General features: G+C 37.1%; 1 protein-coding gene across 2 annotated transcripts in view; it reads right to left on the bottom strand.

The window, feature by feature from the left end:
- The window catches only part of DPP10 (dipeptidyl peptidase like 10), a 487552-nt gene that overhangs the window by 203580 nt on the left and 261441 nt on the right, over positions 1-22531 (bottom strand). For both annotated transcript variants that reach the window (XM_032189693.1, XM_032189692.1), the window contains exon 2: positions 5305-5419. In XM_032189693.1, coding sequence (XP_032045584.1) covers positions 5305-5419 — 115 coding nt within the window. The remainder of the gene's footprint in view (positions 1-5304; positions 5420-22531) is intronic.

Raw genomic sequence — 22531 nt, 5'->3', positions numbered from 1 at the left:
TTCAAACGACTTTAATATATGTTTGAAAAGTTGTGAGGTTTTTTTGGTTGGTTGGTTGGTTGGTTTTTGTTGCTGTTGTTGTTTTGCAATGCAAAGTCACGTCCAAAATAGAGCCTTGTTTGTAATCTTGGACACTAGCTTTCTGCTCTGACAATATTGCATATTGTGTATTTTTTGAGTAAAATATAGATTTGACATTAAAAAAAAAATAAAAAAATAGTACTTTACCTTCCCCAAATGCTTAGTTTATGTATAGCAAGATGAATTTCTCACCATGTGAGCTCTCTTTACCCCCTCTCCTGGGTAAATCTTTCTTGAGCACAGGCACAAATTGGTATGCATTTTGCAAAGCACTCTTTATTTCTAGTCTACCTTTTTCCACTGCATGTTCATTACCACATTACCTAATGCCCTACTAGCTCTCTTTCTTTTCCATTTTACATTTAAATGAATTATTCCTTGAAGGAATCATATTTCACTGTCCTCACACTATTTCCCATGGATTTCTATATTTTGGTATGAAATTACATATAGAAAATGAACACAAGATTACAAAAGATATAAACAAAATCAAATGTTAAAAAACAAATAACTACACCATACTTTAAACACATTAACAGTTCAACAACTAGTGCATATTTATTCAAAATGACAAACCTGTTCATGTTTACTAAACTAGAAGATGGCAAAAATAGAAATTTAATAGCCTTATTATTTTTCATGAGTTTACAGTATATTATTTTTGCAAATGAGTAATTAAAAATAGTCTAAAACCTCAAAATCTACTTTCTAACTTAGAAACTAAAATTAGAAATTATTTAGTGCAGTATATTAAGTCAAACTCCTTACTGAATTTTCTGTGGGGATTAAAAAAAGTTTTAACACTGGAAATAAAAGATTGATATTAAATGATGCCTGAAAAGTGAAGAAACACCACTAGTTAACTGTGTGCAAGCTAACATCTATAACTGAAAATTAGCTTAGTTTGTATTACGTTTGTACAAAAAAGGAAAAACAACTTGACATAAAATAGATATCAAAACTTGCTTGATAATTTATGGTAGTTACATGGAGGCTATATGTAATTAAACAGAAGCTTGAATCTTTTTTGTAATGAGTATCTACTTCAGCAAAAAATATTTTAGTTCATTTTCTATTCATTTAAAGAGCAACATGAGAAATGGTGTGGTTGGTCCCAACTCTGTTCTAAACAGAATATTTACCCACTGGACATAATCCCAATAGATTCCATTCCTGGAGCTTGACTTTACTCCAAACAATTTCACAAAAATATCTTCCATGAGTTTGGCTGACCTACATGCTCCCTAAAGGAATTTTTCTGCAAAGCTGTCCTTCCCCCCATCAAGAGGTGTCAAATCAAACCATGTTTCGCTAGAGTTCAGAAGCCACTCTGCTCAACAGTAATTACCACACATCAGCAAACATGGCTTAAATGCTGACATCAACATATGTCAGCAAAGGAGTCCCAAATACAGCATTCAAGTCTGCCACATCTTCAGAAACTGTAAGCTACCATGAAGGTAGAACTACTGTCATTCCCAAAAAGAGGATCAGCCTTAAGTGTTGCAGCAAAACACCTCAACAAAAGTGGCAGTGTCTGGACAACTCTTAGAACATTTTTAATACAGAAGCTTTCATTTTCTAGTACCTCTAACTGAACATTCCTCGGTTTTGAAATACAGATTTACACGAGGTCTTAAGGTAATTCTTACCATGTGGCACATCCTGCCACGATGCAAAGCTTGAAAACACACTGATTTAAAGGCAGGAGTGAGGCACTGACCCCAGAAAGTCTACCTGTGACTATTTCAGTATGTTCATGTATATGATGAAACTTCAAAAATGTAATAAAATAAAAACAAGTAAGATACCTGTGTTTATATTGACATATAATGATAATATCTGAGAAACAGCTATTTCTGTCCCTGCACTGGCCATTAATTCACAATATAAAGAAAGAAAGTTATTATTCTCAAAGTATTTTCTTTTATTGTCTCTTAAATACTTCTCCAGTAATCTTCTCCAAATATCACACTAAAAAAACATCACTGGTTTCATAATTAAGTTGGCCTAGACAGACTTTTCTGAAACTCCAGGTTCTTCCACACTCAAGCCCTTTACTTTAACATGATTATATTCTTTGATATCCTCATGTACTTGCTTTTTCAATACACTTATCTAATTGCAGAGAAAACTATCAGGGATAGCTGTCTGCAAGCCTTCTACTTCCACCTACAGAGCAACATAACAATTTATATTTGGTGGACACAATGGTTTTGTTCTGCTTTTTTCCTACTAAATCCACAGAGAAACATTCACAGAGAGCTGTTAAGAGTCCCAGCGACAGGTAACAGGACTGGGAGGCCATTCAGACCCTACTACTAATCCATTACACGACTGAAATGGCCTGGTCTTCCATTTTTCAGTCTCCTTCTTGAGAAAACTAACATATTTCTAAAGCTTCCAAGTATTATCACAGATGAAAAACAATATACAGGAACCAAAATATTACCAATATCATTATTTGTTTACTAAAGCCACCACCATAATTGTGACACAGATATTGCATTTTGTACTTTAGCAGAAGCTACAATATTAACAGCTCAAAATACATCCGTTTTTGTCCATTCAAGCAATAATTCATGTAATGAAATAACAGTACTTGTGTTTTAGGAGTAGCTAAAGCCTCTTTGAAGCATTTTGCATGTACCTTACATACATGTAGAATTAAAAAACAAACAAACAAAAAAACAAACAAACAAACAAAAAAACACAACTTGTTAGCTGATTAAAAAGCATTGATCCCTCTATCAAACAAGGCATGAAAGATGTTGCTTAAAGCTTGAGATAAGTCAAAGGACAACGTATTAGTTTTACAACTACTAGTGTACGTGGACCTAAGAGTTTCTCACATTGTGGACAAAACAATGTATGAACAATTGTAAGTAAAACAGATCATTTCTGATGGATTTAACATATCAATAAATCCAATCTTGCCTTGACATGAATTTCACTGAAATGCTTTATAAAGACTAAAGAAGCTTCAGACAGCCACTGTCTAAAATTATCATTATACCCCTAAAAAGAAGCAGAATGATGCACAGTGCTTAGGGAATTTGTATGAAGTCTAAAAGACACCCATCAGTACAGGCAGAACTAAATAGAGAAAGAAATCTAATACTTAAAACAGTAATATTGGAATTGAATTGCAAAAACAAATATTTATAACAACACATTTGTACCACCTTAGCACTAATCACTTTGCAATAGAAACCTTTGAAGTAGTCTCCCGAGTTTTTCGCTTCCTTGACTGCTAAACATTCAAAACTCATCTTGGATATATATTCAGAATCAGACAGCTTCAGCTACAGTGCTTAGCACCCATCAGCAAAGCAGCAGAGTATCAGAACATTATCTTCCAAAAACAAAACATATTAAACATGAAAGTGAAGGAGGAACAGCACTGATTAAGATCAAAAGTAGGGAAAGCAGCTGCCCCGCAATGGACCTCCAAAGCTTTCTTTGGTATGCATTTTTAACCTCCTGCAAGAAACCCCAGTTTTACAGACTAGGTCATTTTTGGAAAAAGGCTTTTATTTATATCAGGTTCTACAGTCTCTTTGGGATATCTTAGAACATCTGAGCTGACAGAACTACTTTTCACTCGCATGACTTGAACAGAAATGCAGGTCCCAGCTTACATCAAGTTTTCAAGCAAGTTCTCTGGATTTTGAAACCACCCCAGAGATGTTGTAAATCACTAAGTTTTTTTTTGTTTGTTTGTTTGTTTTTATCTTATTCAAAAATAATATTTCCCTAGGTTGATTATTCTTTTTTTTCAGCAAGTGCCTTCAAAGAATTCAATTTATGTTTTTACATCATTAATAATTCTATTCAGATATAAGAGCCAGAACTGATGTTTATCATTGTGAATTCCAGCACAACACTTCTGAGATTTTACAAGCTGTGAAAGAAAGGAACCTCTCACTGAAAAGTAAAACACTCTTTTGTCTTAAAGTGTACCATGACATGCCACCATTTGCCCTCTGTGTCTGACTTTATTATTCCCTGAAGAAACTCATATGCACTGAAACTAGAGAGGCACAACTCTGCTTTTATTTTTCTCAGAATGTCCTAAGTGGAAATAAGCAGTCATTTCTTTATCATTACCTTGGACAGCACCGTTCATATGTAGCAAATTTTTCTACAAAATAGAGGAAGCAGAATAGCCCAGAATGTTCCTACATACTTGCTTTGCTTCTCAGAGGTAGCTGTCTTGCTACCTCTGAGAAGAAAAGCTTTTTGATCTTTTTCCATTCAGTTTTACCACCTTCCTTTCAAGCAGCAGCAGTTTATTAGCGTGCTTGCTCAGGCATGGATCCACCAAGCTTCCGTTGATGACTTCATCCTGTGGTCAAATGGTCCAGAACCATCATTTAATGCAGAGCATTTTGCTAGCCTTTTGGCTTATACAAATTGAACTCACATGGCAAAACATTTGCAGACCAATATTTATTAGACACACCATCCAAATCAGATACTTTACATCATAATTTCAAATCTGATAGAAGGAATTCAAATTTGACAGGAAAAAATCAATTCTGATAGAAAGAATTCAAAGATACACATACATGTAGGTAAACAGTTGCTGCCCCAGCAATAAAATCTTTAGAAAATAACAAGGACCAAATTAGAACAAAATAAGCATTAGGCATAATTATTTATATATGTGCAGTTGTTATTTTGTCTATTAATTGCCCCGCACTTTTTTTTTTTTTTTTTTTTTTTTTTTTTGAGGCAGGGGGAAGTGAACTGTTAACTAGTTTCCTTAGTTCTAGGTCACATAGTTGTTTATTAAGAGAAAGAAAAGGGAAAAAGATTGTGCAGGTACATATGAAAGATGCATGCTTCTGATTCAGTAAGTTTCATTCTCAGTATTAGTTTTCTATGATATATAGCCTTCTCTTAGCTCATCTGTGAATCAGAAATTACAGTAAGAAAAGCGATAAAATCTTAACATTCAGCTCATACCCACTGAGGCTAATGAGGATCGCTTGTAGCTACCTCAAGGCTGACACAATCCTAAGAACCTGCTGCCACAGCCAAATGCCTCTGCTCCACAAGGACTCCAGTAACTCTCAAGTCCCTAAAGGCACCAAATTTATAGTAGCCAGAAGTTAAAAATTCTTAAGGGCAAGAGATATTTTAACATTTATATGTCATTTTAATGACTGCATTATGAATCATACACCTTCAGTAAGAAAAAATAAAGAAATAGATTACCTGGGGTTAAAAGAATGACAGACATAGTGATGAGTGAACAAACAACTAGAATCACCAGCAGCGCAATAGCAATTCCCTTCCAGTTCCTCTGCGGAGGGCTGTTACTTCCAAGTTCCTACAGGAATGGAAAAAAATAAAATAAAAGGAAAAGACCATGTTTCATAATCATATATTTCTAGAACTATTATCAATAGGAAAAATTGCACGGTGCATGCTCATAATCACAGCATGGGAGTTGATCACTATCCCTCCCCTCTCAATAGTACACATACATAACTCCAAAGGTGCATATCTGAGGTGCATAACTCATGCTTTTTTATTAGATATGTCTTTTTTTTTTTCTTTTAATACATGTAAATTTATATCCCCTAAGAGACAACAAAATGAGCTTATATAATCTATCCAAAATATGACTGGTGTTAAAACGTGCTGAACATAAATTTCAGAACAATATCAACTAGCAGTTTATAAGATAATTGCAGAAATGAAACACAGCAATTTACTTTAATTCCACCTAACATGGTATGGACCATAAAGGTTTAAATACGCATCCTTTTTAATGTACACTATTAAACTTATTTGTAATAGAAAACATTTACAGAACAGCCTGAGGCTCCATCCAAAGCTGAACAGCCCTTCTTTCTCTATACAGTAGCTCGACTGTAAACTGCTCCCTTATTACTCATAAAAATCAACAGTAGCTTGTAACTAATGTTAAATGAATGCTTCTGTAACTACTAGTATGCTTAAACCTATGTTCTCTGTAGTTCATGTTTAACTCCTACTAACTTCAGCTGAACACAATTTAGATTTGTTAATAGCCACAATGCACTGCCTGTATTCACAGTACAATTTTAGACCAAACAACAGGTTAGCATCCTACAACAGAATGACAAAAACAATAAGACAATTGTCTCACACGATCCTAATTTGCTCCCACAGTAAGTATTTTTTCTATCTATATCCACTCTCTCTGCCACATTTACCCATATATACCACTATCATCTGAAAATTAAACTGCTGTGATAACACTCTCTGTGAAAAGAAACATCTCTGAAGATATTATTTGAGCCTATTTACAAAGCTGATTTACATTACATGAATGCAGCACAACTTTTAACCAAGCTCCACTGAATACCAGGTGGAGTAAAAAATGTGAAATTTAGCTCCCGCACGTGGTTTTGAAAGTAAGGCCACATACAATCTCTCCCCCTCCCCATGACCTGGACCTGCATCAACAAGGCTCTGTGAGACAGCTGCCACCAAATACATAGGGAGGGACTCCCAAGAAAGATGAAAGATTACTTGGAGTCTCTCCTATTTGATCTGGGTTTGTTACTCTCACAAGCACACAACAAGATACTATTTTATCTTTCCCCTTTCTGTAAGCGAAATGGATAGGGTAGCTCTTCCACCTCAGCCACCTTCTTCAGGGAGGACTAACCTGAAGGAAGGCATCTCCTGCTATGTTTCATAAGCTTTCAAAAAGATATTAACACTTTGTCACAAATGGATTATTTCATTTGTGTTTTCCAAATTATATATGAGTGAGAAATTGAGCTGTTTTAACAACAGAAAATGACATGTTCTTATACTTTTTTGTTTAGAATACACCACTTCTAAACAACATACCACCCAGAACAGCACGTTTAACAGTGTCGTGATTTTGAACCCCTCAACAGTACACTTCTACCTGCGCAAAACAGTTTTTCTCCCTGGTTCTCTTTTCAAGGAACTTCAAGGGAAATTGCTCTTTGCAGTCTTCAAGCAAACCCACAGAGGAAGTCTTGCAGAAGCCCTCAACCCAGTGCAACCCCTGTCAAGGAAATGCAAGAGGGACCTGGGGGTCATGAGTCAGCAATGTACCCTTGTGGCCAAGAAGGCTGATGGTATCCTGGGATGCATTCAAAATAGTGTTGCTAGCAGGTCAAGGGAGGTGACAGTCCCCCTCTACTCTGCCCTGGTGAGGCCCCACCTGGAGTATTGTGTCCAGTTCTGGGCTCCCCACCAAAAGAGGGACATGAAACTACTGAGGCGAGTCCAGAGGAGGGCTACAAAGATGATTAGAGGACTGCAGCACCTGTCATACAAGAGAGCTGGGCCTGTTTAACCTGGTAAAGAGAAGACTGAGGGGAGACATTGTCAATGTATATACATATCTAAGGGGAGAGTGCCAAGAGGATGGAGCTGGTCTCTTTTCAGTTGTGCCCAGTGACCGGACAAGAGGCAACAGGCACAAACTGAAGCACAAGAAGTTCTGGTTGAATATGAGATGGCATTTAATTACTGTGAGGGTGACAGAGCACTGGCAGGAATTGCCTAGAGAGGTTGTGGAGTTTCATTCTCTGGAGATATTCAAAACCTGCCCGAATGCCATCCTGCACAATGTGCTCCAGGTGATCCTGTTTGGCAGAGGGGTTGGACTAGATGACATTCAGAGGTGCCTTCCAATCCCACCCATTGTGTGATTTTTCTCCTGCCCTGAAATGGCCACCAGGCTCCTTTCACCTGTCTGGTGTAGGCCTGGCTGAGCTTGCTCATTTTAGAGAATTTTCACCTCACCAGAGGAGAAAAGCAGTCAGCCCATCTACCCAATTTAAACTCTAGGTCACAGAGTCAGCTCCCTCATGTGACATTATCATCTCCGCAGCTAAAGCCAACTGAGGCCTAATGGTAAATAACCCCCAGCTCCTCTCAGGCCCTCCCTCCAGGTAGTTAAAATACTACTTGTAATTTATTTTTTTAAATCATTACACAAATGTGTAATGATTGTGTTGATATCAAGCAGGTAATAGATGAATAATGTTGAATTACAGCACACAGTAGGAAATTACTGAGGACAGTGCAGTACAGTGCTAGCAAGCAGCACCCTCAGACTGAATGTCAGCATGCACAGCTTTCCTGGGGATCACCACACAGCCATACAGGAGAAGTTTGATAACTGTTGACCAACAACACATCCTTGGGACGATATTTTGCTTCCTGAATTCACAACTACCTGTTTTTCACAGAAAGGGGGGAAAAAAAGAAATAAAAATGGTTCAAGTAGGAATCTATGGCATCCATCTCCTTTCTCTACATACATTGCCCCTGTTTCCAAACCCCTGACAGACCTGCCTGCTCCCCTCATTTTCTTCATCTTCTGATTCACTTCCATCTTGTTAAACACTAATTATTGTTGCCTATTCCTGAATAGCCTTATAGATAGTGGGTCTTCAAAGGTGTATATCAGCATCATACACACGCAGTTTTGTGATCCCTTGGCTATGAGGTTTGAATGGATCCCAAGACAGTTCCCAGATCCCATTGCAAAATCTCTAAGGTCTTGACATAAATAAAGACTGAGGCCTTCTTTGCCTCAGTCTTTAGCGGCAATACCGGATGTTCTCTGGATACCCAGTACCCTGAGCTGGTGGAAGGGGATGGAGAGCAGGATGTGGCCCTCATTATCCATGAAGAACTGGTTGGTGACCTACTACGGCACTTAGATGTGCACAAGTCGATGGGGCCAGATGGGATCCACCCAAGGGTACTGAGGGAACTGGCAGAGGAGCTGGCCAAGCCACTGTCCATCATTTATCAACAGTCCTGGCTATCGGGGGAGGTCCCAATCGACTGGCGGCTAGCAAACGTGACGCCCATCTACAAGAAGGGCCGGAGGGCTGACCCAGGAAACTACAGGCCTGTCAGTTTGACCTCAGTGCCAGGAAAGCTCATGGAGCAGATCCTCCTGAGAGTCATCATGCAGCACTTGAAGGGGAAGCAGGCGATCAGGCCCAGTCAGCATGGCTTTATGAAAGGCAGGTCATGCCTGACGAACCTGATCTCCTTCTATGACAGAGTGACGCGCTGGGTGGATGAGGGAAAGGCTGTGGATGTGGTCTACCTTGACTTCAGCAAGGCTTTTGACACCGTCTCCCACAGCATTCTCCTCAAGAAACTGGCTGCTCTTGGCTTGGACTGGCGCACGCTTCGTTGGGTTAGAAACTGGCTGGATAGCCGGGCCCAAAGAGTCGTGGTGAATGGAGCCAAGTCCAGTTGGAGGCCAGTCACTAGTGGCGTCCCCCAGGGCTCGGTGCTGGGGCCGGTCCTCTTTAATATCTTCATCGATGATCTGGACGAGGGCATCGAGTGCACCCTCAGTAAGTTTGCAGATGACACCAAGTTAGGTGCGTGTGTTGATCTGCTTGAGGGTAGGAAAGCTCTGCAGGAGGATCTGGATAGGCTCGACCGATGGGCTGAGGTCAACTGCATGAAGTTTAACAAGGCCAAGTGCCGGGTCCTGCACCTGGGGCGCAATAACCCCAAGCAGAGCTACAGGCTGGGAGAGGAATGGTTGGAAAGCTGCCAGGCAGAGAAGGACCTGGGAGTGATGGTGGACAGTCGGCTGAATATGAGCCAGCAGTGTGCTCAGGTGGCCAAGAAGGCCAACGGCATCCTGGCTTGTATTAGGAACAGCGTGACCAGCAGGGCTAGGGAGGTGATCGTCCCCCTGTACTCAGCTCTGGTGAGGCCGCACCTCGAGTACTGTGTTCAGTTTTGGGCCCCTCGCTACAAGAAGGACATCGAGGTGCTTGAGCGGGTGCAGAGAAGGGCGACGAAGCTGGTGAGGGGCCTGGAGAACAAGTCCTACGAGGAGCGGCTGAGGGAGCTGGGCTTGTTCAGCCTGGAGAAGAGGAGGCTCAGGGGCGACCTTATCGCTCTGTATAGGTACCTCAAGGGAGGCTGTAGCGAGGTGGGGGTTGGCCTGTTCTCCCACCTGCCTGGTGACAGGACGAGGGGGAATGGGTTTAAGTTGAGCCAGGGGAGTTTTAGGCTAGATGTTAGGAAGAACTTCTTCACTGAAAGGGTTGTGAGGCATTGGAACAGGCTGCCCAGGGAAGTGGTGGAGTCACCATCCTTGGAAGTCTTCAAAAGACGTTTAGATGTAGAGCTTAGGGATATGGTTTAGTGGAGGGCTGTTAGCGTTAGGTTGGAGGTTGGACTCGATGACCTTGAGGTCTCTTCCAACCTAGAAAATTCTGTGATTCTGTGATTCTGTGAAATTGAGATCCAATCTATTATTTTCACTCAAGTAAGAATTATTTCGATATTCATAGTACAGTCTAGAAAATTAGGACTTATCCTAAAGAGAACAGTATAAGTCTTATTGTTATGACATTTAACAGAGTCCAATTGTAACAGAAGAACTTGTAGTTTGTATAAGTAAGCTGTGGTGAAACAGCAGTAGTTATTCCCTGAGAATTGTGAGAGGCTACTGCAAAGTATTGAATTAAAATGACAGAAGCTGGACAAGTTGATGAATGTCCTCTGTACCGAAGCCTCTAAAAATTGTACAAAGTCTTTATTATTCAGAAGGTTCTTCTCTGAAGATGTGAATATCATTCAGTTTCTAAAAATAAATGTCCACTTTAAATACTTCTACAAATTTTTGAAAGGAAAAGATCAAATATCACACAGAGCTTACTCATACCCACAGTGAGAAAGAAGGCAGGTTTCCAGCTAGAAACTAGTTTGCTAGCTGAAAACACTGGAAACTGGCATAAAGAGAAAGACTTATCTCTAAGATGAGATAAGAGATAAATTGGTTTTAATAACTTGGTAAAATTGATTAATTCCAATTTATTAAAAGTTATTAATGAGGATGACATTATGGTAAGACAACATTCTGTAAGACCTTTGTGAAGATAATGCACACACAAAAAAGATTTGATGAAACATCAGAAAATTACTATAGTAATGGAAACTCATAATATAATCAATATTAAGGACATCTTTGATCAACTTTCTTGATGTTAAGCAATGCAACTCTTTGAGAACAACCTATAAAGTTTAAAAATACAATAAGTTGTTAAATAAATAAGATATATTTGGCCTTGCACTGCTTTTTGAATGATATAAACAAAAGGAACTTAAACAGCTTTTTAGACCCTAAATCATTGCCAAGACAGAAGCTGTGATTTTTTGGTAAGATAGAGGCATTCAAGAGGAAATATCTAAGAAGCTGTACAATGAGAAGCTTCTGACATTGTAAAGTTTTCCCATAACTAACAGCTAACTGGCAGATGGAGAACATGCAGATGGAGATTTAAGGATCTAATCTTCTTAAAAGGCTCTTATATTAAAGCGGTTTGAAAAAATATCAACTTCTGAAGATGGTGTTTTATATATAATACTATCTATAATGTTATTATAGATTTTACAATCTAACTCTAATGAATCAGAAAATGGCTGCCTAAAGCGTAATACAATTGCAAGCATTCTCATTATTTATTTAAAGTACCTTTTTCATGAGACATTTAATTGCATTGTTGCCAAAAACAATCCTTAAGTAATATATATTTCTGAATGTAGTTTGTGATTGAGTAATACCTTACTAAAACACATCTGCAAAACAAAATATCTATTCTAGTTCATGCACAAGAAAAGTACACCGATGTTGTAGGTCAAAATGCTTTTGGCCTATTCCTGCCGAATGCTAAGTGCTAGAAAATTTCATCCAGAAAACACAAAAGGCAAATAAAAATCAAATATGCAGAAGTGTTTTTCTTTCGCCTCTACTAGGTTGCTTTCTAAATATAACACAATTTACTGACTGATGATGAACTGATTCGCTGCAAGCATGAAAATCTGTAAAGTCCTAGCAGGATGTGGCTTTGAATTTCAAACTATTTTACAGAATCATTAAGGTTGGAAAAGACCGTAAAGATCATCTGGTCCAACCATCACCCTACCAGCAATGTCACCCACTAAACCATGTCCCTAAGCACAATGTCCAACCTTTCCCTGAACACCCACAGGGATGGTGACACCACCACTTCCCTGGGTAACCTGTTCCAATTTCTGACTACTCTTTCTGAGTAACCTCATCCAACAATGCTGAGGAGATAGTCTCTATTTTTCACAAAATATGGAGTCTGACATATATGTTTTATCTTTAAAATAAATAACTAAATAACCTTCATAATGGATGTTACACCTGAGTCTAACAAGAAGATATAACCTAATGTCCTATTACAATAGAAATAATAAGATTCATTTAATTTCCATTAAATTCATCTCATGTAGAAATATCTTTCATCATTTGACACAGAAATTAAAGTGCTTATTATTTAAGTGTGCTGTTTCCTTTGAAGTAGCATTGGGGATATTGATTTGGGAAAAAAGAATCAGTTAAAATTAATAGATACATTTAAAAAAAGAAACAGCCTCTAATATTTTCAGATTTGCACCTGAATAAACTTAGCCTTTCTTGTAAGCAGCAAAACCAGAAGAAAATCACAGCTTCTTTGTTAAAGCTTAACAAGTTGAACAGTTTTATTCTTAATCAATGACGATAAAAAGCCTTTAAGACTTTTTTCCAGCAAGCATGCATACAACAAAGGCAAAAACAAAACATCAGAAAAACACTGCCTTAACATGATGCATTAATGAGTCTGGTTTTTGAATTACCTTAACAGCACTTTCCAAACTTCTTGGAAAACTTTTTATGTAATCCATAATTCAATGTATCTTCTACCACGGTATTAATGACAGAAGCAGGAGGACACTGACTGATGGGAGCAGTCACACTGAAGGGCACTGGCTGAAGCCTGGGGACTGAAGATTGCCTCTGCCAGGCTTTTGCCAGAGACGCAGGTTAGTTAAAATGCAGCATCCCGGTTAGGACAAGAAATTAAAAAATAAACTTTTAGGGAGACACTAAACCTTCTGATAGCTGGAGTTTTGCTAAACAGCTATTCTAATAGTACTACCTCCCCATGCTGTGACTGACCTAGCTGATAAACAGTGAGATGACCCAAACACAGAAATATGTCTCCATCAATAAAAATCACAAACAAGAATTCCAACAGTTTTAATTATTTCTGCTATGTTTATGGGTACAGCTCAAAGCTAAAGCTGAGGCTGACATTTGTGCAGCCTTAGGTGAACATTACCAGGTTCACCACGCTCAGTGATACAAGCATGCAGGTGCGCACATAGGTGTTTACCCCTGGACTGTGGGTTTTTGGAGCAGAAAAAACAACAGCACTGAGCTGCAGCAGTGCCTGGTGATTGCCTGGTTCCCCCAGTACGTGCTGGGGTACAATGGGCAGTGAAAAGATTTCAGTCAGAGGACCACGGTTACTTTGTGCTAGCAAAGCATCTTCTGAAGCCTTGGATGAATTGTCTTTATTTTGTCTTCCTTTTTTTCTTTTTTCTTTTTTTTTTTTTTTTTTTTCCTGTTTTTCCTAAACTGTTCCTGTACTGTCACCATGACAAAGCCTACAGAGGAAAGCTCTAAATCACAGCTTTCCTTTATTTTGGCAGGAATTTCAGGGGCAAAGTGCATTATGCTATGAAAAGCAAATGTAATTTGCTTTGCAGTAGTAATGAAAATGAGGTTCATTCTGTAGCTTAGATGTAATCACGACAATATCACTTAATGACTCCTCCAGCATCTACTTCATTAAACACTATCATTTACATTCCCCAAACATGAAGAAAAGGTGATAAACCTAAATAGACAAACAGTTTCATGTTGTATCTCAGGTGTTTTAAAAGACAGACCCAGGATACTTACAATAAAAAGCATGCAGACTTTCTGGAGTTCTGGTCTTGCAACTGGTATTAAATACTACCTGCCTTGATTTTGTAGTGTTACTATTTGCAGGAAAATTACTACAAAAAGCATTTAGAATTTGTGATTAAATGATTGCATCCATTCCTTTCCAGCTGTTTTTGAGTAATCCCATGGCCTAGATAGCAAGAGAGACTAAAAGACAGACCCACAAAGTGGCACAGGATAGTTACAAGCCATTTGCATAAGTACCTATCATTTTCATCCCTCATGCTCCCTTTACAATTTGCCGTGTTATAAGATCCTATTGCTGCAGTTCTTGTCTGAATGATTATGGTCATACAATTACTTTCTCTGGTCAATATCTTCATTCATCAAAATGTTTCAGCTTCCTTTCAGAGGTGCTGTAAAATGCCACTTTCACCGGAATGCATGATTTGCTGTCAGCCCTGTGGATAATGGGCATTTTAAAAAGAGAGCAGCTTGTTAGCAATTATACTGCTTAGCATAGGTATGGGATTTGGTTCTGGGAACAATCTGACTTCAAGTTTTTATTTCTCTGGGATGTGCTGGTAAGAGAAACCCCTCTCTCTACTTGCAGAGCCAAATGTGGTGGGAGGGGGGGTGGAATCATCCCAATCTAAGACAAAGACGACAAAAATCCACCTCTGTCTCCATAAATAAATAAATAAACTCAAAGAATAAATGTGCACTTATAAGTCATTCGGAGAAGGGAAAATCAATGATCCATACTGGTTATGTATTTTTTTAACTCTGCAAAACATCTTGTGCTTTTTTTCAGCCTTGATCATTTTTGTTCTAAGCACAGAGGTTTTTCTCCTGGCACTGCGAGTTCCCATTCATGAACTGCATGATATTTTAGAAGAGCTACATCAACACCCTTACTTCCAACCACTCATGGAAACAGTCAGAAACATTTATGGAAACTATTATGGTTAGTATTAAGAAGGAATTTCATATCTTCCAACCGATTTTGCAGTGTACCTTGTAACATTTACTAAAACATAATGAGTTAGCTATTACTAGAAAAACAAGTAAGAGCACAACCTCTAAAGCATTCTACCAAAAATCACTGTTCAGGGTCTAATCACAGTAGATGACTTTTAAATAGATGGAAATTTTGATCAGCACAGCTGATCAAAACAGCATGACTTGCACAAATCAAAATTTATAACCATCTACTTTTTTACGCATACAATAGTATTCTCACTCATAGCATAGAAAAACAAGGGGAAAAAGAGAGAATTCTCAAGCTTCATGGTGCACAATATTAGAAGATATGTAAAAGTCAGATAGTGGAATGTCAGTCCATATAGCAGTCCATAAGGACTGCTAAATAGCTGTGGCAGATGGAGACTTGGATAAAATAATAATCAATGGCAAAACTAGTTTGTATTTGAAATAAAAAACAGTCACGATGGAGAGACAAGCTTCAGCAGACAAGGGAATTGCTTTGACTTTTGGGAGCTGAGTTGAATGTAACACATTTCTGTAAAGAGGTACAATGCCACATAGAGTTATTGCATCTTCAGAGGCAACTTCATTGTGACTCAGTATTTGAAAGTTTTTCTCCCTTTTCATCTTGTGTTCATGGTCTTTTGCAGTTTGCTTCTAAGTGTCACAAGGAAAAATACTGCACTCTAGCCAGTTCAGCAGAAATATTTGGAATATTAAGGAGAATCACAAAGTTCTGGTAGGATGTGTATAAGCATGTTGAGGCTTAAAAGTACCTGTGTACATTAAAGTTACATATAACCAGCTGTGAGGATTTTTGTAAGTTCCTGAGTAGGATAATTGAACACCTGCTTGGCTAATTAAGTCTATTTGCAACACTCAACCAATATTCCCTGAGAATCTCACCTCCGTACAGCTAGTTGTCAAGAAGAGTCACACCTCCTTTGGGGGTCTGAGGATCACTGCTAACCCTGGCGTGACTGCGGGCTACCTTCCCAATATCCCCATCAGACCAAAGCTCCAATATTTGCACTGTGCTACATCTTCTCTTCCTCACACAAATCTCATCTTGAAGCTAATGAGATTTTTGTCTGAATATCTATATCTATATATCTGTATCTTGAAGATTGCCTGTAAGATTACATGGAAATAAAACAAATGGTTCATTTCCAGTAAGCCCATGCATCATTAGTATCTACAGGAAAGTAACAATTCATTTATCATAATTAAACAAAATTCTTAATGTATTTTACCAAAGTAATGCCAATGACAGAAAAAGATGGCAAAGCATCAGGCACAAACATGATTTTATTGCAGATGTCTGTGATGCAGGGGAAGAAGTCTACATAAATACTGACGTGGTCATTTATGGCCAAAAAGGTATTTTCACAAATTCCTATTGATCCAAACTTTAATGAAATGTCACAATATAGCAATATATTTCTTCCACTCTTGAAGAAAAATCAAGTAAAAAGTCAAGTAAAATAATATACCTTTAAAAAAGACATAAGGAATTGGATGAACACAGGCTATACAAGCTACGTACCTACAGATCTTTCAATATATATAACAGTCATTTGTGGGAATTTGTCACTTTCATTACCCAGAAGCTAAACAACAATTTGCCTGATTTGCAATTAAAAATAAAAAAGTCATTTAAATGTATTTTTAATTCTCAATTTTATTTTCAAGGTTCCATAACAGAGGACTTCTAAAACTGACTTAGTCAATTTTGGCATTACTGAAAACATCTGTCCGACAACATAATATCACTGTTCACTGAGGGTTAGAAACCAGGAAAGGTTACCATACTGCAGCAATGTAAGTTAAATTCATGCTACATAATTTCATAATTTAAATTGAATCCAGTATAATCCATATGTAGTGTTATAACACTTAGCTGTGCAGAAGATTCTAACTTTAAACAAAGACTACTGTTAGACCAGAAGAACCAAAATCGCCTTCTGGAGTTTCTTATTGATCAGGTGTTTATACACACAATTGATTTTATGTCATTTAAGAGTCCCCAAAGAATGGATACAAAGAAGAAGAAAAAGAAAAAAAAAAAAAAGAAAGAAAAAAAAAGTCAATAATATTAATTTAGGAGTTATCAAAATACAGAATAAATTTGTAAAGAATATTTCGCAAATTTCCATCAATATTTTTCCACTTGTGTTCAGATTATACAAAACTTGCTTGCAAATAAAACAGGTAATCGCGTAATTAAAATCCAAGCATGCCTTAATCTTTTGTAGGCACGTATAGATATATATAGATATAGATATATACATACGCATATAAATGTCTCATTGTATATATATATATACAGATATAGATTCTTAAAGGCAACATTACAATAAAGAAATCCAAATGTAAATAAACCAAAGAGTATCAGTGGCAGGAAAGGGAACAACGTAACCTCTGCTTTAGGGGGATCCAGGGTAGTAGAAAGTTGGATGAGTTTCCCCAAGGTAATGGCAGAATGGCAAAACACATATCTTTAGATGAATACCTCTGAGCAAAGCTGTAACAAACAGAATTATTTGGCCAGTTCCACTGGGCTCTGATTAGAAATTCATCTCCATGATTAAGTTACCTGGTTTACAGAAAAATAAAATAACTTTATGTAAAACAGAGGATTATGATTCATCAGAACTAAAGACATGTTTTTTTCCTGTATGCAGTTAGAGGGTGAAGACTAGACAGGAGAAGATTCATAGATCGGATACTATATTATATAGAGATAATGTATGTATAATCACCTAATGAAACCAAGACCACAGTTCACTTAAAAGCAATGCAAGTCCATACAGGACTAATGACATTACATTTTTCATATGCACATACATACATGAATAGAGCTTATGAAAAGGTATTTATAGAAAGACTATGGGTAACCAACTTATCTCCCTATTACTCTATTACTCTACTCAATTAACAAGCAGATGCAGTACTAGACAAAAAAAAAAAAAAAAAAAAAAAAAAAAAAAAAAAACATATATAACAGGAATTTCTTGGCTGTTTTACAGGATTCATTGATTTCAACAGTATATTTTAAGATAATTTAAAAATCCAGCATTCTTTTTTCCTACAAACTTCTTAACTCAATGGCTAACACTACCTACATAAAATACTTTAAAGGCTACCTTTATGTTTCATGGAAAATGTAAGTGTGGATTTCTTCACATGTAAGTGCCAATGATTAACAAGTGTCATTTCAAATTTGTGGAAGTCTGCCATGAATTATTTTTTGGCTAATTCACAGTTTATTAAAAATGCTAGTAGTATCTTGTGCAGGAAACTACTCTTCACATTTGCTTTTGAGTCTGCAATGTTTCAGAAATCTGTGAGGTCTCTTCCTGTTCTCTACAGCTCATAATATTATAAGTTCCTTTTTCCATGTAGAATAACTGAATAATCCTTTATATCCATCTCTCATTTGTGTAAACAATTTATTAAGTTTTATGGGAGCAGCTATATTACAGTTGATGAAGTTACACCTTTAGGCAGCTCTAGATGTTTCCATGGAATTAGTTTTGAATAACTAGCCCAAAGAATTAGATTCTTGAAGCTGGCCTGGCACACACCAAGTGATAAAGCAAGCAGCAGGACACGCACTGCACCTGTGATTTCTGGCTACAGTGGCCCTCCAAAGAAGCAAATCCACAAGTAGAGGATGATGGAGACATACAGCCACATCCCCAAATACATAACAAAACATAGCTACTGAAGTAGCTGTTGTACAGCACATGGAGTGGGCAAATAAAACTAGAGACTGAACTCCATCCTTTCAAAGTTCACCACCAGCAGTTAGTAGAGAGAGAGAGAGTGAGTTTTGGTTCTAATAAAGTGGTTGTTTTGGAGTTTGGGTTCTAGAAGTAGTTCTAATAGAACTGGTTCTGATGTTAGTCTGATGGACCAACGAGTTTAAAACTTGGAATTTCTACCCCAAATCCACATGCGACAGTGATCACAAGTCTTGCAAAAAAAAAACATTGTGTAACACTCCAAGATATTCTTTTTTGTGTATAGTCTTTTAGTCTTGACTTTTCTTGGGATGAATGGGGACAATACTCAGTGATTTTATTTGTTTTCATGAAAACTAGTCAATAGAAAATCTCAGCTTTGAAAATCAAAACAGTCAGTAGCCTAGAGTCCTATGTCCTTTAATGCTTACTACAAAGTTTTCAAGGGAAAAAAGGATGGCTTATCACACATTTGGAACTGAAATGAATGTATTAGCCTCATCAGTTCAAAAAGACTACCTATCTACAACAGAATCATTTGCAAAACAATGATATTTTAATCACATGATGTTCCAACCTGATGCAGTGAAAGAAACTGAGGTGATAAATCTCGTAGGAAAAGTATCTAAAATTTCTAGTCCAGTATAATTATAACTAAATATCCATATTGCTGATGTTATTCTTAATTAAAATGTATCAAAACAGCTGCGTGTAATATTATTGAAAGGTAGTAGGTGAGGCATTTTATAACAGTCATTTTTCTGACTTAGCAAATTACCAGCTGTTGTTATTATTCCATTTATATACTGCAATATAAATGATACATTATTAATAATATTATATATTTAATAATAACCCATTATAACCCATTATAAATTATGGAATAATTCAATTCTTTCCATTAGGAGAGGAACATATATACATAGTGTTATAATCATATTAGATAAAATAATCTTTAAGCATAATGAAAACAGGATTTTGCAACAAAATTAAACTAGGACAACATTTTCACTTGGTATCTTTATTGCACGAGTGTTGTCACTGTGTACAGTTATAAAGAGAATTTACATCTTACTACAAACAAAAATATATATTGTTCTTTAAGAAAGAATTGAAAAAATGAATTAAAAAACTATACATATGAAAACATCCAAGAGAATAATGAAAAGTTTTGCAAAATACAGCTGCACCACCAGTAATTGTATATGTCAGCTTCTGAAACAAGAAGCTACTAGAACTATATACATTAATTTTTCTGGGTGCCTTTGTCAAAGAGGCAATCAAAAATTGCTGTTTACCCAAAAGCTGCCTATATACTACTCAGCATCTACCAACAAATACAGCAGCCTTCCCCTTAACCTCCTCCCTCTGAGTATATCCATGTCAGTAGTCAACGCGCTGCAAGACACCACAATAAGAATGCTTTATTTTCTGTTTTCTATGCATTCCCTGAGGTTATTAGTTGCATACTTAGGTAAACCTGCAAGTGAAAAATGAAAGAAACCCATGGTACTGTTGTCAAGCAATTTATTTTAAGACTGCAACTTCAAATATTTAAGCACAGCAAGCAAGAAAAGGCCATAAAATCTTGAAAGAATGAGGTCTGCTCTTGTTCTGTAATATGCCAGGCACACAATAATTACTGCATTAACGTGAAAGTTGCAAAGAAAAGACGAACATATTACTCAGATTACAAGTCAAGCTATTGTGATAGGACAAAGGAGAAGAATCAAATCAATGCCTTGACTACAGCTGCTTTATCAGGAAGTGCCCACAAACAATACTCAGTGCTTTCCTTCATGGCCATGCATTAAGGCTGCAAATCTTCACTAGTGCTCCACTTGGGCTCTAAATTGAAGGTGCAATTACTTGTGTTCTGACTGCAGCCAAGCTGATTTGCAGGCTCCATCGGGTAATTAGGCACATGAATGGAAGAAATCGTTGGTAAAACTAATTGCAACTCAAAACACTGCGTCTGAAAATCCGTGTCAGAATTGACCTGATAGCCAGAAGGAAAAACAAGTGGAAGTTCGCTCATCTTACACAGCACAAGCAGCCGTGTGCAGCTCAACTTCCCCAGCAACACCCTCTTCTGTGACAGTGTTTCCAAAGACTCCTTCTTACAGAAATATAAAGCATTACAAGGCCACTCTCATCTCAGAGGAGAGTATCTCCATGACCCACATCTATCCTGACAGCTATACCTGAGCAGCCAGCTAATGACAGGTAAATTAAGGGCAGATATAGATATTACCAGATAGATCTAACATTTAAATGTGTATTTAAAGAAACAATGATCGTATTTTCAATTATATGTGATTTCCAATTGTACATCTTCCGTGCATCACTGTCTTCTGTGATTACAACAGTTATTTTTATACCTATTTTTGAACGATAATCACAGGATGGGTAAAACTTCATTACGCTCCGTAAATTGTGGCACATACTCCAAGGCAGTAAACAATGATTGCCATTACGCTAACTTAGACAGAAATGCGGGCACCAGCAGTAGCCATAACATCAGTTATATTATTTTTCCCTCAGTTTATTTTGCATTCTACCTAAATCATTCCATAAACATTGCCAAAACTGAGACGTTTTATCCATTTCAGTGGGTTCTGAGTCTGACTGCAAGTAACCAGGGAACACAGATGACACAAGGTCAAAAATATATATATTACTCAGAAAGAGTATGAAAAAATTCCTTTAGAGAAACATAAGAATTTATACCTGAAGAGCTTTCTAAAATGTGACTGTGTAGTGCTTATCCACTTTTATTTCCCTTATTTCCAGGTCTTCTGTCTCAATTGTTAGCTTTCTGTCTAAGCCTATATTCAAACTGGTGTCATAGATTTGTTATCACAAAACAGTGGAAAACCCTGTGGGGGAAAAACAAATCTCAAACAAAACAGGTAGCTCAGAAATTCAAAATTCTTGCTGCTTGGCAGTATAGCACCCAGATTCAGTCTTCATGTATGCCTATTTAAACCTTTTGAATTTAGCCACTACTTTTTGAAGACATCTCTTCAAATAGATAGAATCTTCATTATTGGCATTGAACTGAATAGGAAAATTATTTTTCTTATTCTGTTTTGTATAACAGCAAGTTCAAGTAGAGATTGTTGCTGTAAATATTGTTTGCAATGTGATTCTCCTTTCCATGTAGGTCACTACACTTCCTTACCTACTCTTGTTTTTGTTGCCCCTAACACTGAGAATTGAGAGTTTGAATTATGTTTGTTTCTTCAAAAGCTCCAGTCTCTCTCATCTTTACCTTTCTACAGAACAGGCTTTTTACAGACACCATGGAACTCTATCCTTTCCCTTCCACAACTCTCATTTTCTCTACATTGACTGTTTTACTGTCTACAGTGTTACCTACAGTGACTATTAATAGCAAGAAAGATAAATCAAATCACTCCACTTTATCAAAAGTTCACAGTGATAACAACTTCTAACATTTTGAACAAGTATAAGCACTTAGGGCTTTATTTGAAAAGATCAATGTTAGGTAAAATTTAAGTAAAAATATTTATGAACAATATTGTAGTGTGAAGCTATTTTATTGACAATAAACTGGGTTTTAATTATATAATAACAATTAAAAAAAACACTTTAGAAGTAATATCTTGTAATATTTAGCCATATTTTTAATCATCTTCCAAGACTATGAAGCTGGTAAGATTGTTTCAACTGCTACAAGAAGACTGATGTACCACTCCTGTTCTAGAAAATGCTTCAGCACATTTGAGAGACCCCACAATCAGCTCACTGTGATGTGTCCAAAAGGCTCCTTGGGTGTCAGAATTTGTGAGTTTATCGCAGAAGTGCATGCATAACCTTCTGTATTTCTACCATGATTTGAGCATACGATACAAAGACAGTATGAAACATCTCCAAATACTCGGTAATCTGAAGGACTTACTGCTGCAATATGTATTAGCTC

The sequence above is a fragment of the Aythya fuligula genome, chromosome 6 (assembly GCF_009819795.1).
Source record: "Aythya fuligula isolate bAytFul2 chromosome 6, bAytFul2.pri, whole genome shotgun sequence".
NCBI classification, from domain to species: domain Eukaryota; kingdom Metazoa; phylum Chordata; class Aves; order Anseriformes; family Anatidae; genus Aythya; species Aythya fuligula.
This window is presented reverse-complemented; position numbering and strand designations above follow the sequence as displayed.